Source organism: Myotis davidii, unplaced genomic scaffold (assembly GCF_000327345.1).
Source record: "Myotis davidii unplaced genomic scaffold, ASM32734v1 scaffold599, whole genome shotgun sequence".
Lineage (NCBI taxonomy): Eukaryota > Metazoa > Chordata > Mammalia > Chiroptera > Vespertilionidae > Myotis > Myotis davidii.
In genome coordinates this window covers 1102443-1130325 of record NW_006290772.1, presented here as the reverse complement: position 1 = coordinate 1130325, position 27883 = coordinate 1102443, and the positions used below count along the sequence as shown (strand labels likewise).

The following is a 27883-nucleotide window of genomic DNA, read 5'->3' as shown; positions in this document are numbered from 1 at the left end:
AAGAAGGCATACCAGCTACCACCAAAACACACCCAGAGCTGGGAGCCTTAGGCAGGGAGGTCGAATGCATGTGCCGGTGCGCCCCAGCCCAGGCCAGCTTCCCTGCCTGTGCAGGGTGACCGGGAGCAGGACTGGGCAAATGATCTGTAAAGAGCCAGAGAGTAGATGTTTCAGGTTTATGGGCCACAGGGTCTATGTACAGCTCCTCAGCTCTGTGGTTCCAGAGCAAAAGCAGCCGTGGACAATAGTAAACGAATGGGAGTGACTGTCTGCTGATAAAACTTTATTGACAAAACCAGGTATGGGCCATAGCTTGCAGACCCGGGCCCTAGAGTGGGCTGAGGGAAGAGGCAGGCATCCCACCAGGCGCCTGTCATGTTGGCAGTCCCCGGGGCCCAGTGCCACTGGAGCTCCTGGCCAGTGGGCAGCAAGCAGCCACTTGAGGGAACCAGGCGGGAGGGAAACTCCCGAAGCTGAGCAGCCGAGCTATGTGGGCAGCAGCTGGGGCCGCCCTGGTGTGCAGCGCAGTCCCTGGTCTCTATTTGCAGAGCGGAAGAGGCTGCCCCCCGCCCTGACCCACCTCCTAGGCCCGTGGTCGGCAAACTGCGGCTCGCGAGCCACATGCAGCTCTTTGGCCCCTTGAGTGTGGCTCTTCCTAAGCCTTAGGAGTACCCTAATTAAGTTAATAACAATGTACCTACCTGTATAGTTTAAGTTTAAAAAATTAGGCTCTCAGAAGAAATTTCAACCGTTGTGCTGTTGATATTTGGCTCTTTTGACTAATGAGTTTGCCGACCACTGGCCCAGGCCCCCCTACCCCCGCCTCCCGCTGGAGGGGGACCTGCAACAGCCCAGGGGCCCGAGCACTGGGAGGTGCGTCTTCAGGAAGGTAAGCTCTGCAGTGCATGAGGGCAGCACGAGGTTGAAAATGGCTGAAGAAGGGGCTTCGGGCTTTGAGGTTGTTCCTTGATTTGGGTGCTGGCTGCACAGGGAGGGGAGGAGGAGCGGTGGCTGAGCTGGTGCTAACGACACTTTCTGTGATGAAGGCACTCCATCTCAGCGCAGCCCCATCTGCAGCCACTGGCCACACATGGCCGCTGAGCATTTAAAATTTGGTTCACATGATGGAGGAACCGAGTTTTAAATTGTCTAAAATGTTAACTAATTTCGCCCTAGACAGTTTGGCTCAGTGGATAGAACGTCAGCCTGTGGACTGAAGGGTCTGGGGTTAGATTCCCATCAAGGGCACGTACCTTGGTTGCAGGCTCCTGGCCCTGGTAGGGGACATGTGGGAGGCAAATGTGTCTCTCTCACATCAGTGTTTCTCTCTTCTCTCCCTCTCCCTCTCTTTCACTCTCTGTAAAAATCAATGGGAAAAAATATCCTTGGGTGAGGATAAAAAAAAAGTTAGCTAATTTCAATATCCAGGGCCACCTGTGGCTAGTGGCCACTGTATTAGACAGCGTAGGACTTGGGGTCACCCCCCAAGTCTGATCACGTGGAGGGAACTAAAAAGATAGCTGGAGAGAGGGAGGAACCTGTAAGGGGAAGGACACAGGCTGGGCTGGGCATGTGGGGATTTCCTCCAGACGGACCCTGTCTCTGGCAGCCTAGCTGCCTGCCCGCCCTGCCTGGTACCTGCAGCCTGGCCACCTCCTGGTCCACCTTCTGGCTGGCCTCCTCCTGGCTCCTCTTCAGGGCACTGCAGGCCTCCTCCCGGTTCTGCTCCTCCTGTTCCAGCTTCCTGGCCAACTTGGTCAACCTGAGGGCACCGGCCAAAGGTCACAGCAACCCGGCCAGCGGGAGGGGCTAGCTGGGGAGCCACAGGGAAGCTGGCAGGGCCTTTCTCAGGCCAAAGCTGCACTTGGGGCCCTAGGCTGACCTCCAGGCCTGAGGAGCAGGGGGTGCGTAGCTCACCTGAGCAAACACAAAGAGGGGGCAAGACGCTGGTGTTCCTGCAAGCGCCGCCCCCCCTCCCCCATGTGGTGAGTGCTGGGCCCTGGTAGGGAGGGACCTGTGGGAAAGAGGATGGTTGGGGACCCAAGTTCAAGTCTTTTTCCCACAGAAGATCCACAAGGTGTCTGAGGCTCCCTGTCAACCGCAGCTTGGCACCGAGGGTATGTGAACACCTCCCTGCCTTGGTGACGCCCACACGGCCACACACAGCAGGTCCAGAACCAGCCCCTGGGGAGGGAGGCGAGAGGTGCCCACCTGAGGTTGGACTCCTGCTTGGTGCCCTTCCGCTCTGAGTCCTGGAGTGCTTGCTTCCTCCTGATCTGGGTCAGGGCCTCCCGGACCTCCACCAACCTGGCACACAAGAGCCGCTTCTGCCTGGGGCCTGCCCGGCTACCCTCCTGGTGGCCAGGAGAAGCCCAGAGCAGGCTGGGCAGCGTTCAGGGGCTGGAAGCCCAGCCAAGGGCCCCAGCAGCAAGTCTCCCACCCCTTTCCCAGGCCTCTGTAGGCTGCCGAGGCTCATACAAACCCAGACCTTTTGAGCTCTGCCATGGGCATGTACTGCTTACCGGGGCAAGACAACTAACTGGGGGAAAAAACCCTGTGGCTGATGCTCTGAGGGGTCCGGCACCAGCCACTGCTCTCCCCAACCCCTTCCCTCCTGCTGAGACCTACACCGCAAGCATGGGAATACCTCTTGTCCAGGGCCTGCATCTTGTTCTGGTTCTGGGGGCTGGGGAACTGCAAGGAGGAGGGTGTAGGCTGAGTGTAGGCCTGGGCCCTCACAGCCTGACCAGCACAGACACAGCCTGTGGGATTCTCTGGGCTCCCAGCCTGGGCAGCAGCATTGAGCTGGGCTCAGGGTCCAGGAGGCAGCTGCCCGACCCCTGGGAATGGGGGAGCCCGGCCTGTGCGTGGGGATGACCTGCCTCCCAGCCGGTGGGTGTCTCACCTCCAGGGCCTCCTTTTCAGGGACCCCAGCTGCCTGTTGTAACTCCTGCTTCAGCTTCCTCAGCTCCGAGTCTTGCAGCTGCACACTGGCCTGCACCTGGCGCAGCTCTTGGAGAAGGCTCAGTGTGGCCCGCTCACAGTAGTTCTTGTGTCCCCGTAGGGACACCACCTCGGCCTGCAGGTCGGCCACCCTGGCCAGGACGAGGGGCAGGCCGAGTCGGCACACGTGCCTTGAGGCTGACGTGTGGCTCTCCCACTACACCCCCACGGGGCTCACCATTGCTCCAGCTGCTTCCACCGCTTGGGGGTGTCCTGCTCTGGGACAGAAGTGGTGGATACCAGGCAGCTGGGCTCATACCTCTCTGAGATCTCCTCCAGACTCAGGAGCTCGGGGCTGGCCGGCCCTTCCTCCAGGAGGAGCCCCAGGTCCTCCAGGGTGATAGTGCTTAGCTGCGAGGGGGGCGAAGCCCCGGATGAGGAATTGCAATCAGCCAGCTCTGCAGGAAGGCACCTTCGAGCTCGCCACTTGGCCTTCTGGGCTGACAGGATTGCTGGTTCCTGGATGGAGCTTAACAGGGGCCCAGAATCAGTGTGACTGCCACGGAGTGTGCCTAGCCAGCTCACTGGGGCTCCTTCTGCTCAGTCACACAGCCCGGCCCAGAGAGGGCTCGGCTCTCATTGCTCCGCTACCGGAAACTCGGCCTCAGAGGTGCACTCCCTGCCTGAGGACACAGCACTGGGCAGCAGAAATGGGACAATGTCCTGTCTGGCCAGGCCAGAGGGAGCCCCCAGGCTGTGAAGCTACCTGGGATCACACCCCTCTGCAGGCCCCTCCCTGGACCGTCCTCCTGGCTCTGACCCCAGTTGCACCTGGTTCACTGGACCCAGCTTCATCAGCAGCCACTGTTGTTGGCTTCGGCCACTGCCAAGAGGCCCTGGCCTAGCACCCCAGAGCTGGAAACCAGGGTGGTTGTGGGGGGGCGGGGAGGGGAGTGGCTGGGGGAGCAGGGAAGTCAGCCCTGGACTTTGGGGGGGGACACATGGGGTGTGAAGGGATGAGCTCCGGTCCTCATATCTCACCTCCTTCCAAGACAATACCAAGGTAGGTAGGGCTGCGGGGCTCTTCTGGAACCTTCTTTTCCTTACCAGAACTTCGTGAATTTCTGGCCCAACTGCCAATGGAACCCGAGCCCTCAACTCTCCGGTTCCTGCAAGGCCTCCCCAACTGCCTGTTTCTGGAAGGATCTGAGGTGGCACCAGAGGTTAGGGTCAGGAGGCCTCTGGCCTGGGCAGGAGCAATGCCAAGGAGCAACTGCTGGCTCCATGGTCGTTAAACCAGAGCAGGAAGGCCAGGACCCCAGACGGACTGAACACAGCCAGTCCTGCAGCCAAGAAAACAGGCCCTGAAGGACTATCAGAGGAGACAGGGTGTTGCCATAGGTGTGGGCTACATCGGGACATTAACTTTCTTAGCAGCCACAGTAAGGAAGTAGCCAGATGGAGCCTGGCCGGCATGGCTGTGGTTGGGCATCTACCTCTGAACCAGGAGGTCACGGTTCAATTCCTGGTCAGGCACAAGCCCAGGTTGCGGGCTCGATCCTCAGTAGGAGGTGTGCAGGAGGCAGCCGATCAATGATGCTCTCTCATCATTGATGTTTCTATCTATCTCTCCCTCTCCCTTCCTCTCTGAAATCAATGTTTTTTTTGTTGCTAAGAAAGAACATGACAGTTTTAAAGTAAGAGTAGCAGGGTACTGCCTTTGATTCAAATATTTTAAGTTCTTGTTTTCTGTAACTGAGTGCTTGCTGTTCCTGAATATGCAAGAATAACTTTTGCACCATTCCCACCCAACACTTGATTGGCTTTGCAGAAAATAAAGTTCTAAAAAATATATAAAATTCATTAAAAAAAGAAGTAGCCAGGTGGAGTGAACTTCAATAGTCCATTTAACCCAGTTCATCTAAATACCATTTCAACATGTACTCAACACAGAGTGAGTGACATGCTGTCCTCGCTTCCTCCCCACCGCGTGCGAAGGCTGGGGAAGGTTAGGTCTCACTTCAGGCCGGTGCACCAGCCCCTCTAGCCCCTCCTTCCCCATGTCACCTAGACCTGCCACTGAGGGCTGGCTGGGGCTTCCCTGGGACAAGAATGCTTGTCAACTTCTCCTACAGGGGGAGCCACACCACAGGCCTGGTGGCCAAGCTGGTCAGGTTGGAGACAGATGTGCTGAGCCGCCTGCTGACGGAAGGGCCTCTGGGTAGAAGCCCTCCCCACAGGGCTCTGTAGCTGCCCAGGAACAACACAGCCCAGACATTCGAATGAGGATGCGTGGATGGTGCCCGGGGGTCCCCTCCTGAGGAAGTGTGAGGGCCCAGCTACACAACCCCCTGGTTTCCTGGCCTCTCATCTGTGTCTCCCTCCCAGTGACATCCTCTGGGGTGCTGACCACCCGCATCACGCAGAGGAGGGTCTCATCCCAGACACCCCCCACCCCATGGCCCTGGAATCCCAGGCTGCTAGACTGTGGTCCATGCTAAGCAGAAACAGGAAGCTGGCGCAGATTGTCTGGGTACAATTCCTTTATTTCTCCTGCTCAGACTTCCCACATTCAGATCTGCTCCCCCCACAGAGGACTCCCCACCAGGACTGGTCCCAACCCCTTGAAAGGGGCTAAAACCAAGGCGCAGCACCCACCAGCTCCCACTAAAGCATCTGAGTCCCCTCATCAGAGATGGGTGGGGACTGGGGAATCACCTTTAAAAAGCTTCCTCGGAGGGGAACAGCGTCCCTGCTGCAGGCTCGGCAGCTCAGCCCAAAGCCCAGTGGCGTGGCCCGGAATCAGAGCCGCCCAGAACAGGGCCCTGGCCCACCGCAGCCCCCATGCTGAGAAGACCTGCCTTCCCAGCGGCAACAGCTGTTCATCTGGACTCCAGCTCCAGGGGGCTTGGGTGGCATGTGCGACAGAACTCGGGTTCAGGCCCACGGGTGGTTCTCAGCTCTCCTCTGGCCAAGACTTCCTCACAGAGCCCATGGCCTCCTGAGTGGGGTTGCGGCCCAGGGCACACGCAGGAATCTGGAGAACAGCCGACTTCCTGACAGCCTGCTCCAGTTGCTGCCCCAAGCCCTTGCCTTTGGTCCTTCGGCTGGGCCTTTGCCCAGGTAGGTCCCAGCTGCACAGGCCTATCACCTCACGGCCGCAGACTGGGCCGTGGGGACAAGGCCCGAGGCCTCCAGCTGGCAGTGTCCAGGCGGCGTGGTCTTTCTGTCCAGCACTGAGAGTCACGAGGAGAGAAGCAGGATGGCCCCGCCCAGGGGGGCCTGCAGCACTCAAGTACACAGGGCCCAGCTTGCTCGCTGCCTCACACACGTGAACACACCATGAACACACGCAAACACGCACTGAGATGCAAACATGCACACGCAACCTCTCGCTGGCTCTGAGGAAGCGAGCATTTGCATGAACATCTGCTCCCTGAGGGCGAAGAAACAGGAGGATGGAGTGACATCCAAGGGGCTGAGGCAAGGGGGAGGGTGGGGAACACTGACAAGGTGCCCATCGATGGTCACGCTCACACACCAGCTGGGCTATCCCGAGGTCTGAGGACAACAGATCTGCTGCCGCCCGAGGAGCGTGTTCGGGACCCCAGGTGAGGTGCCAGGGCCAGGGTCTCACGTCTGGGCCAGTGAGAGCTCCTCCAGGCCCCCCTTCCCAAGCCGGTACCTGGCCAGGTCCTTCCTGGTTACCAGCCCGACCACCTGTGGGAACAAAGCCAGGCCATAGGAATCCAGTGGCTCCACTCCTCCTCTGTGGAAGCATGTGGGGGGAGCAGCACAGCTTGGGGGAGACCCGGAGGTGTACATATGGCCAGTCTGGATCCTGGGCCTCAGAGTCTCCTGCAGAGAGCACCTGTGGCCCTGTGGCCAGGGCAGGCAGGCCAGCAGGAAAAGGGGCCCTCTGCCCTCCCTGGCTACTCACCTGATTGTGGTTGTCCACGACCACCAGATGCCTGAGGCCCAGGGCCCGGAACAGCTTGAACACCCGAGGGAGAGATGCCTCCTGCAATGTGGTCAGGGCCTCAGCTTGCCCACTGGCCCAGACTGGCTCCAGCCAAGAGCAGAAGCAGGACCCGCCAAGCTCAGGGCTGGCCGTCTCCCATCACACCCACCGTGACCAGGACATCAAGATGTGTCCTAAAGCACCCCTTCCCCCCATGCCAACCAGCCCTATCCCAGTCATGCTGCTGGTGTCTGGCTCTACAGCCATGCCCATCCCCCAATCCTTATCCTGGGTGTAAGGATGGAGCTCTTCCCATTTCTCCATGGTTTCCACCCCAGCCCTCGCTGGCAAGCCACCGAAGGCCACTCAAGACCCTGCAAGAGGGAATCAGGCACCTGGGGCACCGTATACGGGGAGGGGTTCATGAATTCAGAGAGGTCCATGGTGCACTCGCGCTCATCCTGGGACACATGGATGGACTGGATTGGGGGGAAGCGTGGGTAGGCATCCCGGAAGTCCTTCAGCCTCAGCCGCCGTTGTACCAGGCCCCTGTTGGACCGCTCAACGAACACCTGTGGGCAGCAGTGACAGGCAGTGGGCACGGCATGTCAGAACCCCAGCTCCCAGCCTGCCTCTCCCACCACCCGGAGGTGCCGAGGAGCCTACCTTGTGCTTCAAGAGGACTATCAGCTGGGAGCGCAGGATCAGGCCCTGGAGCCGAGCTGACTGCAGGGAAGAGACAAATGGCCTTGTCTGCGAGCAGAGCCCAAATCCTGGCACCTGCCTGCCTGGCTGAGGCCCTGCTGAAAGCTCAGAGGTGCGAACAGGAGGGCAGGCAGTGTCTGGGCAGCAGGTCCAGGGTGTCTGCTCGGGGACCTTGGCTCTAGTCAGGTTCCCCGTCACCCCCCCCATCAACGTATGGTCACAGTCAACAGGCACTGGCTTTGCCGAAGGCACAGGCTTGCTAACCCCCAAACACCTGGGAGGGGCAGGGGGACTCACAACGAAGAGCTAGGAACCAAGTGCCTGGGTTGCGGCATGTGCTGGGGGGAGATGCAGACCCGGCCCTGACAAAATTCATCCTAAACCTTTGGGAGCTTGGGACTGGGCGGGCCACATGTGCTGTCAGGCCTCTCCTGACAACAGGCACAGCCACGGCTGATGGTGCAGCGTGGGGTATGAGCATGACACTGGGCCTGGCACTAACCTACCCACGGGGACAGCACTCACACAGCTGTGGGACTCGGCTCCTTTCAGTTAGTGGACTTCTACCATAAACCCAGACAAGTCTCTATGTCTCTGCAAGCCAACCCTGCCCAACATGCCCTGCTTGACAGGCACAGGGGAAGAGTATGGCTTCCCTGTGAGGGAGGGAGGCAGGACCTGACCTGAGGCCATGGGCACCCGTGGGACAGCAGCGGGCCCAGGTCCACCCACCCAGGCCCTGTACCTGGGTATCGTCAGTGGACTCCACCACAGGGAACCCGTTGTGATTGGACGCCGTGTTGCTGAGAACATCCACGATGACGCCCACTTTCTCCCTCCTCCGCAGGCAGGTGACCGGCGTGCTCATCACCTCCCTGTGGAAGAGCACACAGTTGGTCCACTGTTGGCCACAGGGTCACAAACCATGGGTCCCTGGGGGTTCCTGAATGGTCTCTCTTCACAGCAGAAATGAAGTTCAACAGGCAGGAAGCTGCTGGATGCAGTAGCCACGAGAAGGGAAGTAGGAAGCCCGGAGGCCACAGAGCCCCAGTGCTGCCCTGGGAGAACCGTCCTGGGTGGTGCCTGCAGCCCCGACACCTGGAGAGCATCTCCCAGATGTTTGCACAAGCGGGTGGCTTCCTTCCTGCTCCTGGCTGCCCACACCCACCCTGCCAGAGCGTCGGCACCACTCACTGCCCTCGGCCTAAGTGTGGAGAGGAAGCCCCAGGCCTGCAAGCCGTCAGCCGAAACCAAGACGGGGAGAGAGGTGATACCTGGCGGTGAGCGAGTGCGAGGTAACCGGGGCTTCCCAGTGCAGGAAGGGCACACTTTGCAGCTGGATGTGCATGTCGTACAGGCCCTGGGGAGGAGGGGACAGGCATCAGGCACAGTACTGACATGAGGGAGGGGTTCCAGGGTGCAATGACCAGCTACCAAGGGGGGATTCAGGGAGAGCAATGTGCCTGTCACTGAGGGAGGGGTCCAGGCACGCTGTGTCTACCACCAACGTGGGGGATGTCTTTGCAGGGGCCCCCTTCCCTCCTCTGTTGCTACAGAGCCCAGTCCCCACATTCTCAGGCTCTGAGACCAGGGCATGGGGATGGGACCCACAATGAGTGCTAGGCAGGGAGGCCTTTCCCACCAGCTGCACCTCAATGAAAATGTCTCCTACGATCTTGGCGGTCATCAGGACCAGCATGATAGGGAAGCCATAGGTCACGTTGCTGGTGGCCTCCATCATGATAACTGTCAGGCTCAGCGTCATCCTCACGATCCCACCTGCCCAGGGAGGGAGAGGTGGGGTAGGGAGAGGTAGGGGTGGTCTCGAGCCCCTCCCTGCACCCCTGCCTGCCCATGTTCTCCTTGCAGGGCCGTCGCCATCCATTCAGGGCCCAGCTACACCCTGCAGGGAGCGGTCGATGACACTAAATTGAACACCCGGCCTTCAAGCTCCATGAGGTACCTGCTCCTCCTGACCTTGGGTTGCCCACGTGGCAGACAGGACTCACCCAGTTGGGCAGCTGCTCCCATCAGGGCGTACTTGCCAGGGTCTGCCCAGATCTGTGGGGATGACACAGAGGTGGTGTTGGGTGTGGCACCACCTACCCAAACCCACCAAGATGCACGAGGCTGCCTGGGCTCAGCAACGTCGCATCCAGGAGAGCTTATGCACACGTGCAAACAGCCTGCTCCTCCTCAGTAATACAAAGCCTGCAAATACCAATCCAGGACGCTCTGCATGAATCACGCCGTCGGCATAAGCCGGAGAACCCGGGAGCACGAGGCAGGAGGACACTGCGTATGGAGGCAGAGCTACAGGTGCGTGCAGGGACAGAGGCCAGCACCATGTGTGCAGTGACTGTCATCTGCAGAAATGCCTGCACCACACGACGAGGGAGTGCCAGGAGTGACAATCCAACACGTGCTGCCACACAGATGAGCCCTGAAAGCTGCACGCTCAGTGAGGGAAGCCAGACACGGATGGCACCTGGTGTGTGACCCACTCACATAAAGCGGGCATGACAGGCAAGGCCACTGAGACAGAATGCAGATGGCGGCTGCCAAGGGCTGAGGGGCATGGGAGTGAATGCTGGGGGACAGATTTCTTTTGGGGTAATGAGAATGTCCTGAACCGACAGTCACAATGGTTACACTCTGAACACACCATAGAACCACTGGATTGTACTTTTAAAGGGCGGGTGTATGGTGTGTGAATCATGTTGCAATTAAAAACCACAAAACATTGTGTCCCGGAGGAAACCTGAGACCCGAGGAAAGCCTGTCCCACGTCTGGCCAGGGGAGTGGGTGGTGGGACAGTGCGGCAGAGACTCGCCTGCTCTGTTTAGTTTTTTAAAAACCCTTACTTGAATAGCTAACGTTAAAAAAAGGGACTGCACATAAAATTAAAATCATGGTGTCCGTGGTGGCAGGTGGAGAGGGAGGCCAGGGAGGCCACAGGGCACAGGGCAAGGCCTGTCACACAGAGCCAGTCACCAGTGTCCGCAGCCTGGGCGCCCAATCCTTCCATGTCACCTTCGCTCACTGATAACCACAGAGCGTCTCCCCCCGACATTGTCTCTGGACCACACACATGGACGGCTACATTAATGGCATGTTCCTATCGAACAGCAGCAGCCAGAAAACGACGACCACGTAAAAGGACCAGAGGCTCTGAGGCGCTGACCACTGCACTGGGAGCCCACTGCCCTCACTCACAGTGGCCCCGAGGCTGGAGCACCAGAACTGCCCCTTCCCTCCAGCCCAGCTCTGGTCCCATGCGCTTGTTGCATGGAGACCCCACTTACTGCGGCCCCGGTGAGGTAGGACAGTGAGATGCCGAAGAGCCGACCCCAGGCGGCCCCAATGAGCAGGGACGGGATGAAGACGCCAGCCGACACTGTCAGCCCATAGGTCCAGCAGGCCAGGAAAAAGTAGACGAGGGTGAAGAGGCCAAGGGTCATGGGGTTGTAGGAGCCTAGTGGAGAGAGGCTGGCCAGTCAGCACCTCCAGGTCATATCCTGACCCCTAGACACCCCCGCGAACCCCCAGAAGTGTCCCCATTTTCAGAGGCCAGAGCATGGAGTTTTGGGGCCTGGGTCTTTGGAGACAGGAGAATGGTTGCCCTGCCCGGGGACGGAGGGAGCCAGGGCAAGTGGGGCACAGTGCAGCCAGCAGGACAGTGACCTGAGGCCAAGGTGGCCACTAAAACCGGTGTGCGAACAGCTGGCACCACGGGGGTTAGGGGAGAAGGCCACCAGCCACATTCCACACTAGGTAACTTCCAGAAACCCCGGACCAGCATGTCAGGAGGCCTGGTACCAACTGCTGGCTTCACTCAGCACTTTCTAGAAAGGGCGTGGCCTTTCCCCACATGTAAATGCTTCTCTGTTAAATGTGTGGATTCCTGTCACGTGCATAAGGACCGGAAAAGTCCCAGCAGTCTTATTTGTGACAGAAAACCATCAGAGACAGCCTAAGGGTCCTACGGGGAGAGATGACGCTAGAGCAGCACCAGGGAGTAGCACCATGGAAGAGTCTGACGCCATCTACTCTGGCTTCTGTGCCCAGTGTCGGTGGGCTGTTGCAGATCAGGCCAGAGGGGCAGGGCCCGTGGCGACGTGCATCTGACAGCGCTGAGCACGGGCACACACCTGGGGGGTCGTGGAAAAGGCCGACCACGCTCTTCTCCGGGGTGTTAAAGAAGGCGGCAGCCATGGAGTTGTACTCGCCATCTGCACAGAAGAGCTGCAAGGTTGGGAGAGAGGACGGGCCAGTGGGATGGGGCAGTCCTGCCCAGCATCAAGCGCCAACCACGTGGCAGGATGAGGTTGGGCTGCTGCCTCGGAGGGGAGGCAGGCTGCGTTTCTCGGGTCCATACCCACAGCCCCGACTTCTGAAGTCCTCCTTGGTCCTTGTCAGGCCACATTCTGGGAGGAGGGCCGGGGAGACTCCAGCCCGAAAGAACACCAGCTTTCCCGACACCCAGTAGGCTGCCTGACCCTCTGAGGACACACCAGCCTGTGCTGCCCAGAGCTCTGAGTTCCGCTGTGCCACCAGCTCTCCTGCCGGGACTGGGGAGCGAGTGCTCTTCCTCAGAGGCCTGCCCTGCCCCCTGCCTGGTGGCCCAACCTCCTACCTGGAGGGGGTAGGACACGGAGTTGCCTTGCAGGGGCTGGCAGTCCCGGGACGAGTAGATCAGCACAAAGGCGACAGTGGCTGTAACAGCGGCCACCAGCATGGCCTCAATCACCTGGAGGCAGGGTCGGTGGATGTACCTAGAGCAAACACTGGGATGGACCAGGCCTCTGGACACCTGGGCAGTTACCAAGGCAACCTGGGCCTGTGATAAGAGCTGATAATACTAAGAGCTGATAATACGACACTAATTAGGGGGGTGATGCAGCACGTTTAGTCATCAACCTACCCAGACTCCTGCACGTCCTCAGATCATCTCCTGGGTGCCCTCCAACATCATTTAAATTTTTGCAGGAGGAGGAAGTGCTTCCCCAAGCCCAGAACTTGCCCCCCCACAAGCCCCGCCCCAAAGCTCCAGTAATGGCTCTCCAAATGGCAAGAGAAGCCGTGCCAGCTAACTATGCCCGGGCTCACGATGGCCCTGGGCAGACCAGACTGAGGCCAGAAAGACCCTGACCCCAGGGATGCTGGATCCACAGGCAATGCCTCCCTTGCCAGGCCTCCCCTAGCCTTACCCCATCCATCCCCCAGCCCCATGCTGTCCCCTCACATACAAGCCACCACAGAGGAATGCACACTGGCAGGTGGCATTCCATGTGGCCCTGTGGGCACATGGCCCACAATGAGTCCATTTTCAAAGGCCCAGGAGCCACAAATTAGGTTTCTCACCTGATTCGAAACATCGTCAGCCAGTAATTCAAGGCATTGAACACAGCCCCAAGAACACCACCTGCAGCCAGGAAGGAGTCCTGTGTAAGGACGGCCGGGCTGTCCCGCAGCAGAGGGACTGGGAGGGGTCTGTGGAAATACCTGCGCTCCATCACCACGCTCTGATGGACAGACAGAGGGGCTTATTTCTGAAGGGCTTTGCCTTCCTTTCAGGGAAAAGGTTTTGAGGGTAATGGATGCTGTCGAGGGGCCAGTCCTTCTTAGATGGGCTTCCCAATGGAGAAGCAGAGCTCTGGTTTCTTTATGGTGCGGGTTTCTCCTGAGGTGGCCCTGGAGGAGCCATTTCAAAGCGGGCCCTGACCCCACCACAGGCTTTGTTCCCCCTGGGGGCCGCCATCTCGAGTGATGGAGAAGCATGGGGCCAGGTGGGCTGGTGTCCTTCTGGGGATGGCCCTTACCCACCACGCCCATGGCGATGAAGATGGGGATCTCGTGGATCGTGTACACCATCGTCTGTGCAAAGAGGAAGAGCAGATGTTCTGTGAGGAAATGTATCATCAGCTTCTTGCCACTCAGACTTGACAGATGGGGAGGCAAGGGGGCAGGAAGGAGAGACCTAGGAACACGTCTAGTGACCCAAACAACCCCAGAGCTCCACTGTGTCCCTGTGCAAGGACGTCCCGGAAGCAGGGCCCCCTTGCAATGTCTGGCAACTGCAGTGTCTGGTCCCGGCCTTCCTAGGGGTGCCGGTTTCTCCTACTCACCCCCACTAAGCTGGTGCGTGAGTGCCCAGGACCACAGTCTGTGTCACTGCCCAACAATGTGCAGATGGTGGAGACAACCCTGAAGGTGCCCCTGGGCTGGCTACCGGGGCCTCCTCCCCTGCACAGCAGGTTGGATGTGTGCTTCCCAAGAGCACCCCTGGCCCTGGTGCTTATGAACAGAGCTCCATCTCAGCGAAGAGATGGCGTTTCCCAAAAGCCCCAGGCCTCAGGCTGAACCTTAAGTAAACAGCCGTGGCCGAGCACGGAGAACCAGAAACAGTGACTGGGACAACGGGCCACATTACCTCCGTGTCAAATCTTCCAAAATTGATGAGGCCGGGGCTGGACAGGTCCCAGATGTTTCCATGGTAAATGCTTAAGACGAAGTTCAGCGTGAAGGTGGAAATCATGGAAGCAAAGAACTGTGGGGAGAGAGAAACAAGCACCATCAGAACAACAGTGCCCACCGAGAGGAACCTGGGAGCTGGGGAGGGGCTGCCGGAGAAGGGGCTGCCTCTCCTTTCACTCAGGAGGCACCTGGAGCCCCTCCAAAAGCTAAAGGACAGGAGGCTGGGCAAGCGAGTGTGGGGTCAAGCCAGGACAGAGCCGAGGAAAGGTGTATGAGGTCTGGGGGTTCCCAATGAGGAGTTCAAGGAGCCCCAGGGTGGAACAGTGACCCGACTGACAGGGGAAGGGCAGGAGGCAACACTTCAGGGTCAAGTGAGGTAGAGCTGGGCCATAAAAATCCAACGGGGCGTGGCTCCAACACAGCTCAACAGGCCCCTCAGGTGAGGGCACCGAAGCGTGGGCCCAGAGTGTGGTGTCCACTTGACCATGGAGGACACCAAGGTGAGACGTGGGCGCTGCCTGACCTGGGGAGCGGCGCCGTCTGTGGGCACTTACGATTCTCCACGTCAGGAACTGGTTCCAGAAGGAGGCACCTTCCTCCAAGCTGAAGAGGACCCCGCCTGGAACGCAGTGGCCCAGCCTGAAGTTTCTACCCAGGCACAGGGAGCCCCGCACCCAGAGCCCCTCACACCCAGACCCACGGCACCAAGCCCACATGAGAGGCAGCCATGGGACCTTTTGGGAGGCACCCCACATCCTCACCACCACCCAGCACCCAAGTCTGCAAACACCTAAACTATTCCTTCTCAAGGCACAGACAGCCTGGCTTTCCCAACACAGGCCGTCACTTGTCAACCAGGCAGGGCCCCTGCTCACCCACAGGGGCCCCAAACGCAGCAGACACTCCCGCCGCGGCTCCTGCTGAGACAAAGTCCCGCTTCTCCGTGTCTCTGCGGAAGTACTCAAAGATCTGCAATGGGACAGAACAGACAGGAACAGGGCATTAGCCAGCTTCCCCAAGGGCACTTCTCAGAAGGGGACAGGGAGGGAGGCGGTGGAGGGAGAGGAAGTCTCTAGACAGCTATCAACTCCTGGGTTCACAAAGACTGCAGAACCGAAAAGGCAACAAGAGAGAGCTTCCTTGCACACCAACAACCACAAGAAAATAATGAGAGATTCTATCACAAGAATTAAACTTTAGGCCCTGGCCGGTGTGGCGCAGAGGGTAGAGTGTCGGCCCACACACCAAAGGGTCTTGGGGTTCCATTCCCAGTCAAGGGCATGTACCTGGGTTACAGGTTCAATCCCTGCCCTAGGGGGGCATGTGGGAGGCAACCAATCAATGTGTCTCTCTCACATTGATGTTTCTAGCTCTATCCCTTCCTCCCTCCTTCTCTTTCTAAAAATCAGCAGAGAAAATAAACTGATGGATAAAATAGATCCAGAGACATAGAAGCATGGAACAGACTGATGAATCTCAGAAATAAGGCAGGGGTGGGGGGTGAGGAGGTAGAGATTAACCGGGGAACGTATATGCCTAGCCCATGGACTCAGAAAATATGCTGGTGAAGGCCTAGGAGGGGTAGGTATGGGGTGGAGGGGGTCAATGGGAAAAATAGAGAACAGCTGTAACACTTTCAACAATAAAGATAAATTAAAAAGAAAAAAATTAAAAAAGAGATCAATGGAAAAATATTCTCGAGTGAGGATTAACAACAACAGCAAAAAAAAAACCTTAAGTGTATCTTGATTTTAAAAGACTGTTCTGTAAAAAAACGTTAACTGTCTCCAAATTCGTATATACGTTCAGTGCAATGCCCATCACAAAGCGGGTGGCTCTCTGGGGAAACGTGACATTATTCTGAAGTGTATCTTGGACACTAAGCATCTTCTGTCTGCCAGCACGTCACTCCTGGACTTTCTAGGTCACACAGGCCTTTGAGGCCATTTCCTCAGGGAAATGCACACCCACCAAACCCTGCGAACCAGGCTCCGAGCAGGACAGAACTCTGTGGAGACCCTCATATGCGAAGCCAGGATGGTCTTGATACAGAGCAGGAGGGGCCCGCTTTCCAAGGAACGTTCATGGTCACCCTCATTGTCGACATCTGCATCAGGAGGACTCACCTTGAAATCTCGCTTCAGTGACGTTGACCTCCCCTGGGAAATCCCAGCAGCAATCACGGAGCCCGAGTGAATCATCGGCCCCTCCTGGAAAGTGCAGGACAGCCCCCATCAGGCGAGTTCAGGGAGAACACGGAGGGCAGAGGGACTCAGGCCCGAGCAGCGCTCCTCGGGCTGCATTACCTTTCCCACCGCCAGTCCGCCCACCACAGACAGGATCACACCAGATACTTTAATCACCAGCGTCTGGAACACAAAGGAAAAGAGTGTTAAGTCTCTGATTACAGACTGCATGCTGTCTGAGAACCTGAGCCACAGCCCTGCACACAAAGCAAGACTAGTAACACAACCAGCACCCATGAGCGACAACGAGGCACTCGGAGGGGCCAGCACAACCGCGCCCCCTTGAGGTCACTCTGCTCCCCAGATGGGGCCGGGAGAAGAGCATCGGCTGAGGCACGCAGACCGAAACACGGGAAATGGCCATGGGAGGAAGCCTGACTTGCCAGCCCCTTGGAACGAGTGTGTCATCAAGAATATTAAGCATGAGTGTTAGGAAAACTTTGAGAAATGGAAAGAGCGCACAGCAAGGCTCCCACTCCACACAGGTGCTCTCTTTCTGGAATGCTGGCCCCTGTGAGGGACTGACACACACGCTCCACAGCGGTGCTCCACAGCACGCACACCACTGAAGCATCTCTGTTACATAAAATGTGCAGAGAAAGTTTTCATCACTTTCCAAAGAAAATGTACACAATCTTCCAGCACATCCATGCACGTGCTCGTCAGCAGCACACAACATGGTCTGGTGAATTTAGGAGGTGCAGGTGGACAAACAAAAGGTTTCTAACCCAGCAAAGAATCCCCATGATGGGCACCGTGCTCCCAGCCCAGGGGTCACCTCCTCACCTTGAGCCGGACCACGTGGGGGATCTTCACCCCGTTGAGGAAGCACTTGATCTGGGGGATCCCGCTGCCAGCAGCAACTGGCTGGAAGGAGAGAGAACATGGAGCTGGCCAAGCTGAATGAATGGACGTAGATTAGGAGGCCCAGGGAGACTCAGCCTCATGGTGCTCAGGGTGGGGAGGGGATGACATGGGACTGGACAGGACAGCTGCCTGGGAAGGGGCTTCCCACTTCTCCCCACCCCAGATGTAGAACGACCACCGAGGGGTGCAAATGCTGTGGGGTGTGAGAGGGGTTGGGTGTGGAAATGGAAGGAGGTGCATGCAGTGTCTCCCACAGGGGCAGAGTGGGGACGCACTAGGACAGACAGAAGGCACATATCATGCACTAGCTGAGAGGAACCAGAGTTCCTCGATCCCCCTTGGGAGGGGGACACTGTATTGCACACCAGATAGAAGCTTCTGGATGTTTCCCCTTCTTCCTTCCAACACCTCATGATAAGGGAAGAGTACAGAAAGAGGCAGGCCCTAGGAAGGGCTTCTGGGAGAGTCCTGGAATGAAGGGATCCCTAGGGGGGTCTGATCCCCTCAGGTGGGTGGTCCCCTCTGTTTGGACCACTGGGACCTCCTAGAAGTGAGCTGTGTGTTTCCCCATGGTCTTTGCCATGTGGGGTGGGCGTGGGCGCACCACCAGGGTAAGGAGGGTGTTCTTACTGAACCGTTTAACATCTGTACTAGTGTGACCGCGGGAACCTCACTGGCAGAAGCTGCAGTAGGTGAGCTGGAGCAGTTCCCACCATCCAGGGCTCCCTGGTGGCCGTACCTCTATGAAGGCAACAATCATGGAGCCGACCAGCACGAACGCAGAATTCAGCGTGGCCCACAGCAGGAGGGAGAAGGACAGCCCTCCTTTCTCCGTGAACTTGTCGATATCTGGGCTCATCAAGGACGAGTATCAGCTCCACCATCTGAGTACATCCCCAGGGTGCCGCACCCTGATACGAGCACGACCCCCAAGTACACAGGGGGGAGTGGGAGGCGGGGAGGGGGTGATGCACTAACTGCACATCTCAGAGACATTCCACTGCCCGGTCCCAACTCTCCCAGTTGGAGGGCAAACACCCAGGCCAGGGGTATCTCCTGTTGGGCCCGCTCTGGGATGCACAGTCACTCACGGGACCCTACGCTCTGCTCTAAGTGCCACCCTGTCTGTGCTGGGCCCCCTCCGAAAAGGATACTGTCCTTGACGACCTTGTATTTCAGGCCGGCCAAGTTCTCCACCATGATGTCGATGAAGCAGGCCACAAGCCCCGTGAGGATCCCTATCATGGCACAAATGACCCAGCGCTTGATCTCCACCGTCCGGAAGGCCTGAGGGGAGGCACTAGTCAGAGGTGAGTGCAGCGGCAAGACATCAGCCATAGGCTGCTCTAGCGACGGCATGACTGGCCCTGGAATTCCCCAAGTCGATGGTGGCAGCCTCAGGTCAATGCCTGAGAGGTGATGGAGCATTGGGGTGGGGTGGGGGATGACGTTCCCAACCAAGCCACAATCAGTTGCTGACATCTTGTCCACTGCAGCTGACATCTAAGAACAGCCTTCTTTGTTGTATTTGAAATGTAACACACCGCCCTTTCCTGTATCAGGTGTTGGGTGTCTCTTGCTCCAGAACACAAACCAGAACCTGCGGCACAGGACTGAGGGCAGGGAGATGGAGGGGACCCATCACCACACCCAGGTGGGAGAGTAGCACCAGCCCAGCCCGTGGGTCCCTAGGGCGGTGTCCAGGCTGCCCGGCCCCAGACTCACCATGTGGTTGATGCGCCTCTCCTCCTCCAGGAATAGCTGGTTCTCACTGTTGTCATAGTCCAAGCTCTGCAGACCAGGGTGACACAGACAACACAATGACTGACCCTGGTGTCCCGGGTTCACGTCGGGAAGGTGGTGGGGGTGAGGCTGGAGAGGGGATGAAGTGCCTGGGGCGGTGTGGGGCAGGGGCACCCAGGGAGGAGGCCCACCTCATACTTGAGGGACAGGAGCTTCTCATTGTGCGGGATCTCCTTGGGGAAAGGGTGAGGGGGATCCATATCCTGCAAAGGAAGAGGCAGAGTCACATACTGACAACCTAGCACGTTGAAGAGCAAAGCACAAATGAGAGGACAGAGCACGTGTCTACTCATCTCATGAGGTCACTACTCTCCTGGCCCCAAAGCTAAACACGGATGCCACAAGAAAGGGAACTCACTACAAATGCACACCCTTTGTGAACACAGACATAAAATTCTCAACAAGACGCCAGTGGGTTAGATCCTACAACACACCGGGAATGCAAGGGGAGTTTACCATCTGAAAATCAATTACTGTAACGTCTGTGGTACACTGGAGAATATATTATTGGTCTTTGTGCCAATTCCTAGCACCCGGCTCCTAAAATCCTGGGCATCTCTGGGTAGTGTCTTATGTGAGCTAATGAGCTGGAGGGATCATAGGGGCTCCTAGGCTTCAGGATGGGGCTAGTTGCCAGAGAGATCAAGGTGTGATTTGAGGACAGGAACTTTCAGTCCCAACATCGGTGGAGGGAGAGGGGCTGGAGATTGAGCTAATCACCAATGACCAATGACTTAAATCAGCCTGTGTAATGGAACCTCCATAAAAACCCTAAATGAAGGGGTTTGGAGAACTTCTGGGTTGGTGAACACGTGAGGTGCTGTGGGGTGGCGCTCCTGGAGGGCATGAAAGTTCTGCATCCTTCCCTGTGCAGCCACTGTCTGCTGTTCCTGACTTGTAGCCTCTATAATAGATCAGTAAACATAAATAAAATATTTCCCTGAGTTCTGTGAGCCCTTTAGCAAATTATGGACCTAAGGAAGGGGTCTGGGGAACTGTGATTTATAGCTGGTCAGTCACAAGCACAAATGACAACCTGGACTTGTGACTGGGGTCTGAAGTGGGGGCAGTAGGACTGAGCCCTTTGCCTGTGGTGTCTGTGCCAACATCATGCAGTTAGTGTCAGAATGGACTGACTTGTAGGACAACCAGGTGGTATCCAGGAAAACAGAATTAGTTGGTGTGAGGAAAAACCCCCACATATTTGTTATCAGAAGTTTTGTGAGTGAAACAAGTGTAATGCCACTTTAATAGAATAAAGGACAGAAAATACATATGACCTCAATAGACACAGAAAAAGCATCTGACAAAATTCAACCCCTCTTGCCTTAGCTGGTATCTCAATGGTTAGACCATCACTCTGTGCACCAAAGAGTTGTGGGTTCAATTCCCGGTCAAGGGTATGTACCTGGGTTACTGGGTTCACTCCCGCCCCCGGTTGGGTGCACGCAGGAGGCAACTAGTCGATGTGTCTCTCACATCGATGTTTCTCCCCACTCACCCCTCCCTCCCACTCTCTCTGAAAAGCAATGGAAAAAATATCCTCAGGTGAGGCTAACAACAACAACAAAACAACCCCTCTTCATGATTAAAACACTCAGCAACGAGGAATAGAGGGTATTTCCTCAACCTGATAAAGGCATTTAGCAAAAACCCACACGTAACATCGCTGTTAATGGTGAAAGACTAAGCTTTTCCCCTAAGTTCAGGAACAAGACAAGGAGACTTGCTCTTGCCACTGCTATTCAGCATTGTCCTGGAGGTTCTACCATGGCAATTAGGCAAGAGAATGAAATAAAAAGCATCCAGATTGCAAAGGAATAAATGAAACTCTATTTGCAAATGATATGATTTTATATGTAGAAAACCCTCCAAAATAGACTAAAAAACTGTTAGAATGCATTCAGTAAGACTAAAGGATACAAGATCAGTATATAAATATCAAATTTATTTCTATGCATTGGCAACGAACCATCTGAAATGCAATTAAGAAAACAACCATAGCCCGGCCTGTGTGGTTCAGTAGTTGAGCCTTGATCTATGATCCAGGAAGTCACAGTTTGATTCCTGGTCAAGGCACATGCCTGGGTTGAGGGCTCAATCCCCAGTAGGAAGCATGCAGGAGGCAGCCAATCAATAATTCTCTCATGATTAATGTTTCGCTCTCTCTCACCCTTCCTCTCTCTGAAATCAATAAAAATATATTTTAAGGAAAAATATTTTATGCTCTATTTACAACAGCATAAAAAATAATATGTAAAATAAAATTTATCCCTAAAATACATATAACGAAAGTGTAAGATTTGTATGCTGAAAATTATAAAACATTGTTGAAAAGAAGGAACTGAAGACCTAAATAAATGAAAAGATATCCTGTGTTCATCAGAAGACTTAACATTAAGATTCAACACAATCTCTAAATTCCATCTGGAAGCATAAAAGAAATTGACAAGCTGATCCTAAAATCAACATGGAAATGCAAGAGATGTCTCAGGGGCAGAACAACCTTGAAAAAGAAGAGCAAAGTTGGAGGATTCAAACTTCCTGACTTCAAAAGTGACTATAAAGCTACAGTTGTCATGACAGTGGTGGTGCTGGCTCAAGGACAGACTGAGATTAACAGCAGACAGTCAAGAGTCAGAAATAAAACCTCACATTTATGGCCAATTGATTTTCTGCAAGGATGCCAAGACAATTCAACAGGGAAAGTATAGTCACTTCATGAAATGGTGCTGGGAAAACTGGACATCCAAATGCAAAACTATGAACCTGGACCTGTACCTTACACATTTACAAAATTAGTGAAAAACGATAAAGACCTAAAAATATAGAAGTCTTAGAAGAAAACACAGCAGTGAATCTTTATGACCTTGGACTAGGCAGTGGTTTCTTAGATGTGACAACAAAAGCACAACCCAAGAAAATAGGTAAACCAGACTTCATCAAAATTAAAGGGTTTTGTGCTTCACAAGGCCCTGTCAGAAAGTGAGATGACATCCACAAAACGGGAAAAAGTTTCTTCGAATCATGTACCTGATGAGCAATTTGTGTCTAGACTACATAAAGAGCTCTTACAGCTCAATTATTAAAACAGAAATAACTTGATTACAAATGGGCACAGGATCTAAATAGACATTTCTCCAAAGACATACAAACGGCCATCGGCACATGAAAAATGCTCAACATCACTGGCCATCAGGGGAATGAAAATCAGGACCACAAGACACCCGAGGAGGAAGTCAAATGCAAGTCTGGCTGGACATTCTCAGGACATGTTCCCCTGGTAGCTGTTGGACAGTCCAAGCCTGACACAGGGGCAGAAAAGGACATCACCGCTGTCCAGGGACATCCACCCTGAGATGCCCACCCTGCCCCCAGGGCCCTCCTCCAGCCTACCTGGCATTCCTCTTCCACCCACAGCACCCGCCCTGGCCTGCTTCCTCTCTTCCCATCAGCATTCAACACCTGTCACAGTTACCCTACTTGGCTTGGCCTTGGGGAACATGGCCCCTCAGAATAGCCTTCCCTGGTCACCTAGGCTCTGGGGGGCCCAGTGTCTGCTCCTCATTATCTCTGAGCTCTGCTCAGCCCATTTCTGTCTCCGAGTTCTGTATGGCCCTGTCCATATCTGTCCCTGAGCTCTGCACAGAATTGCCCATGTCTGTCACTGAGCCATACACAAAACTGCCCGAGGTCTGCATAGATTTGCGCACGTCTCTCACAGAGCCCTACACCCGCCATCCTCTGGGTTTTCATTTACTGTCTGCCTTTGGCTAGGTTGCAGTTCCACCAAGCAGGCCTCGTCTGTCCTTCCTGGGTATAAACGGGAATGACTCCCACTCACTGGGTCCAGAAGCTCATCGTCCGGCTCCACGTTGCTCATCTGTCCGATCTGGAAAGACGCCGAATAGGGCGACTGGAAGCAGAAGAGAAATGACAGGGTACTTAGCCACAGGCCCAAGCTACACTAAGCATCACCATCCCACCAGGGGACAGCCTGGCCTCATCTGGCCCTGGCGAGAGAGCATAGACCAGGGGAGGGCAAACTTTTTGACTTGAGGGCCACAATGGGTTAACCGTTTGGCTGCTGACGTATTTTTTTCGGACATATGCCAAAACTGCGGCACTAATTGCGCGTGTATGGGAAAAAAATGTAAAACACTTTTACACAATAAACTCACTTGTATTGCTTTGCAACAACAAAATTTAAAAAATACCAATTGTTTACATAAATTTGTTTTAAATAAGAAGAGCGCGATAGCGCTCCTTAGCAGTGAAACGGTTAAACTGGACCGGAGGACCGGAACAAAAGCATGGATGGAGTGTTTGTGTGAACTAATATAAATTCAAAGTAAACATCATTACATAAAAGGGTACGGTCTTTTTTTTCAATAGTTTTATTCATTTCAAACAGGCTGGATCCGGCCCGCGGGCCGTAGTTTGCCCACGGCTGGCATAGACCCACACCTACTGTGTGGAGGACGACAGCAGGGCCAGTGCTGGACCAGGCCTGTCCCCACCACCCACAGCCTGTCATCAGGATGTCCAGCCTCAGAATGGGAAGCCCAGGCCTTCCCTACAGCAGGGGCCCTGCCCTTCCTTGTTTTAGTGAGCTTCAGAGATTAGACACCAGAACCCAGGGCTGCAGGCAACCTTGCTGGTGTCCTCCTGGCCATCCTCCCCTGGCCAAGAAAAACCCAGGCCCAGAGCCCCCCAACCCATTCTCCATGTGTTCCCCCATCATGAGATAGTAGTTCTGCCACAGGCCTCCAGGCCAGCTCTCCAGACACATGGTCTGAGGCCCTCCTCTCCAGGGGCAGGAATACCCTCAAACCCCAGAACCCTCCCACTTTGAAGTGAGGCCACATGCTGGGACCCAGGGGGCAGGTCAACCACAAAGGACAGAAAACCAGGAGCGTGACTTCTCTTATGCCCAGTGCTGGGCATGGCAGAGGCCTGGACTAGGAAACAAAACACAGGCATCAGTTACCTTTTCATTTCAGAGAAGCAACAAACCATGTGTTAGCTCAGTATGCTTCAAATATTGCATACTTGACCTCAAATATGATTCTTTGTTTCTCTGCAATGCAAATGCAGTTGGGTGCCCTGCATTTCATCTGGTAGCTACACATGCAGTGGAAAAACAAGCAGCCAGCCCAGCCTGTGTGGCTCGATGGTTGAACATTGACCTATGAACCAGGAGGCCACGGTTCAATTCCTGGTCAGGGCACATGTCCCGGTTTAGGGCTCAATCCCCAGCAGGAAGCAGCTGATCAATGATTCTCTCTCATCACTGACTAGAGGCCTGGCGCACAAAATTCATGCATGGGTATGGTCCCTAGGCCTGGCCGGCGATTGGGCCCATCAGGGCCTTCCAGCTGCCAGTCAGAGGGCCTCCCTTCCCGGCTGCTGGCTGGGGCATTCCTTTGTTCCGTGTCACCCCCTGGTGGTCAGCGCACATCACAGCTAGTGATAGAATGCCCAGTCTCCGGTCCAACTGCCACGGGGGGCACTTTGCATATTAGCCTTTTGTATATATAGATAGGTGTTTCTATCTCTCTCTCCCTCTCCTTTCCACTCTGAAATCAATAAAAACATATTTAAAAAAGAGAAAAAAGGAAAACAAGCAGCCATGATAGGACCAAAGTCTGCCGTACACTCAACAATGGACCTCAGAGGGGTATTCAGCCAGAGTGCACTGTGACTCCAGTATAGGAAGTTTATAGTCAGGTGAAAACTGGCTACTTTTAGGGGGACAGGAAAAGTGAGGGCATGAGTGGGCTCAGAGGACATCAGCTGACTGGAAGTTGTCTGAATCTCCTGGCACTGCTGTAAACAACTGCAACAAATTGGGGGGCTTATATCAAGAGAAATGTATTCCTTCCCAACTCTGGAGGCCAGAATCCAAAATCAAGGTGTCAGCAGGCAGCACTCCCTCCCACGCCCGTTTCTGCCTCTTCTAGCTTCTGATGGGTGCTGGCAGCTCTTATTCCTTGGCATCTGGCCGCATCACTCTAATCTCTGCTTCCGTAGTCATACGGCCTCCTCATTGTGTGTCTGTCCAAATTTCCCTCCTTAAGAGGACACCTGTCACTGGTGTCAGACTATGCCAATCCAACCTCATCTTAACTTGATCATGTTTGTGAAGATCCTATTTCCATGTGAGGTCCCATGCACAGGTTCCAGGGGCTAGGAGTGGACAGATATTTGGGGAGGTAACATGTGAGATGCGTGTTCTACTTGAGATCATGCTCCACTTGCACAATGTGCACTTCTCTATGTACATATGGTAAACATCCGCAGAACAGGTGATTAATGAGAGAAAGAGCTGTTTTCTCTTCTAAAAACAATTGACAATGCCCCCAAACGGCTGAATCTTATGAGAAAGGCTGTGCTGACCCAGAAAGGGGTCCCAGCTAAGAGTGAACTCGAAACAGGAGGTGGCCAGGCACTGGCTGCAGTCCCCACGCTCCAGACAGGACACACGTCATCTGGAAGCATGCCCAAGCTGCAAGTCCAACCAAATACACTTCCTTGGGGACATGCCCACACATGCAGACCGGCCAAGCAGACAGGGCACAAAGACGGACAAGCCCAGCTGAGCAATGCCCAGGCAGCGTGAGTCGGACTGTGAAAGGAAAATGGGAAAACCGATTTGCCATCCAACCTGACAGATGGAGCCCACAGAAAGAGGCAGTCTGACCACTTTATCTTATTTGTCGCTGATCATAAAAGCAGCTCAATTACATCAGGCAGTCCTTCCCGCCACACCAAGGCAGCCCAGAATTGAACCCCATAAAGCATTTCCTTTCACATCTAAACATTTCTGAGGCCAGGCTGTGACCTCACATGCAGCCTAGAGAGAGAAGGGGCGACTCACTCGTTCAGGTGACAAAAGGTCCTCTGCACCTGGCCTTGATGCCAGATGAGCAGGGGACGGCAGCCTGCGGGAACCGTGTGGACCCAGGAGGGCGGATGAGCGGGAGGGGCTGAGCCCTGCCGCTGCCTTGGGCTGGGCTCTCTCCCTTCTCCACACCTTCATGTTTTCATCATCTCTTTTCTGAATTTTATGGGCATCTTTTAGGAACTATCTTTTGTGGTAAAAAGGCCATTTACTCAAAGTTCAATAATTTATTGGGTGTTGCATCTGTTTTCTTCTCTTTCCTTAAACACAAGTTAAATGAAATACTGATTCTTCTAACTACGGACATGCACAATAGCCTGGCTGCAATCTTCCAGGACAGGATCTGAGTGAAAGATTTACATACTGTCCGGTTCCACTGACCTGACACTCTCAAAATGTCAGGCTGCACGGATGAGAACTAATCAGTGGGGGAGGGGTGACTGTAAGAGTAGGACAAAGGGCTGTGCATGGTAACAGGCATGCTCTGTACCCTGACTGCAGTGGTGTGCTCACACAAACCTACACATGACCTAATAGCAGAGAACCACATACACGCACTGTGCTGATGTCAACACGGGTTTCTGTATTGCACAATGAAAGATGGAACCACTGGATGAAACTGGGGGGAAGATATGCAGGCCCTCTCTATACTGTCTTTCAATGTCCTGTAAGTCCATAGTTATTTTAAAAATTTAAAAATGTATACACAAATGGGACATCCAACCAAAAACTCTGTGCATCAAAGGAAACAATTAACAAAGTAAAAAGGAAACCTATAAAGTGGGAGGAAATATTTACAAATTATAGATTTGATAAGGGGTTAATATCCAGAATATATAAAGGACTTGTACAACTCAATAACAAAAAAACCCCCACACACCTAATCTGCTTAAAAAATGGACAAAGGACTTGAATAAATATTTCTCCAAAGGCATACAAATGGCCAATAAGCACATGAAAATATGCTCAACATCACGAATCACTAGGGAAAGGCAAACCAAAACCGCAATGAGCCTGGCCAGGGTGGCTCAGTGTTTGGATGTTGACCAATGAACAAGGAGGTCACAGTTCGAACCATGACTTCCTGGTTAGGGCACATGCCGGGGTTCTGGGCTCGATCCCTAGTTGGGGGCATGCAGGAGGCAACCGATCAATGATTCTCTCTCACTGATTTATCTCTCTCTCCTTCCTTCCTCTCTGAAATCAGTAAAAATCCTATTTAATAAAAGAGAAACATGGCCGAAACCGGTTTGGCTCAGTGGATAGAGTGTCGGCCTGCGGACTCAAGGGTCCCGGGTTCGATTCCGGTCAAGGGCATGTACCTTGGTTGCGGGCACATCCCCAGTAGGGATTGTGCAGGAGGCAGCTGATTGATGTTTCTCTCTCATTGATGTTTCTAACTCTCTATCCCTCTCCCTTCCTCTCTGTAAAAAACAAACAAACAATAAAATATATTTAAAAAAAACAAAAAACTACAATGATACCACCTCATACCTGTGAGTTTGGCCAGACTAAAAACCCAAATAGAATAACAAGTGTTGGTGAGGATGATGAGAAGTTGGAAGCTGGTGCACTGTGGGTGTGAATGCAAAATGGTACAGGCACTATGGAAAACATTATGAGAGTTCCTCAAAAAGTTAAAAATAGGACTATCATAAGATGCAGCAATTCCACCTTTGTATATATACCCAGAAGAATTAAAAGCAGGATCTCAAAGAAGTATGTGTACACTCATACTCATAACAGCATTGTGCATAACAACGGAAATGTGGAAGCAACCCCAATGTCTATTGGTGATGAGTGGGTGAACCAGGTACAGTATATACATACAATGGGATATTATTCAGCCTTCAAAAGGAAGGACATTCTACAACATGCTATAACATGGATGAACCTCGATGACATTATAGTAGGAGAAAGTAGCTGGTCACAAAAAAACAAATACTGTGTGATTCTCCTTATTTGAGGTCCCTGGA

The 27883-nt window shown here is 54.5% G+C and overlaps 2 protein-coding genes across 2 annotated transcripts in view; both read right to left on the bottom strand.

Moving 5' to 3' along the window:
- Positions 1-5005, bottom strand: part of CCDC154 (coiled-coil domain containing 154) — a 9571-nt gene extending 4566 nt beyond the window's left edge. Inside the window, exons 1-6 of the mRNA XM_006763957.2 lie at positions 4964-5005; positions 3182-3462; positions 2906-3095; positions 2648-2694; positions 2212-2307; positions 1639-1762 (exon numbers count right to left, since the gene is read on the bottom strand). Coding sequence (XP_006764020.1) covers positions 1639-1762; positions 2212-2307; positions 2648-2694; positions 2906-3095; positions 3182-3462; positions 4964-5005 — 780 coding nt within the window. The remainder of the gene's footprint in view (positions 1-1638; positions 1763-2211; positions 2308-2647; positions 2695-2905; positions 3096-3181; positions 3463-4963) is intronic.
- A 459-nt stretch (positions 5006-5464) lies between these two features.
- On the bottom strand, positions 5465-23000 carry CLCN7 (chloride voltage-gated channel 7). Its single transcript, XM_006763932.2, has 24 exons — positions 22848-23000; positions 19135-19206; positions 18926-18991; positions 18355-18487; positions 17940-18049; positions 17120-17200; positions 16394-16456; positions 16214-16297; positions 14963-15056; positions 14642-14706; positions 14044-14160; positions 13433-13487; positions 12975-13035; positions 12247-12385; positions 11762-11855; positions 10916-11085; positions 9619-9670; positions 9261-9388; positions 8884-8969; positions 8355-8484; positions 7571-7630; positions 7300-7476; positions 6884-6964; positions 5465-6663 (listed from the first exon to the last, which is right to left on the bottom strand). The coding sequence occupies exons 1-24, from the start codon at positions 22884-22886 to the stop codon at positions 6577-6579; spliced, it is 2244 nt and encodes a 747-aa protein (XP_006763995.1). The 5' UTR covers positions 22887-23000; the 3' UTR covers positions 5465-6576.
- Positions 23001-27883: the final 4883 nt, after the last annotated feature.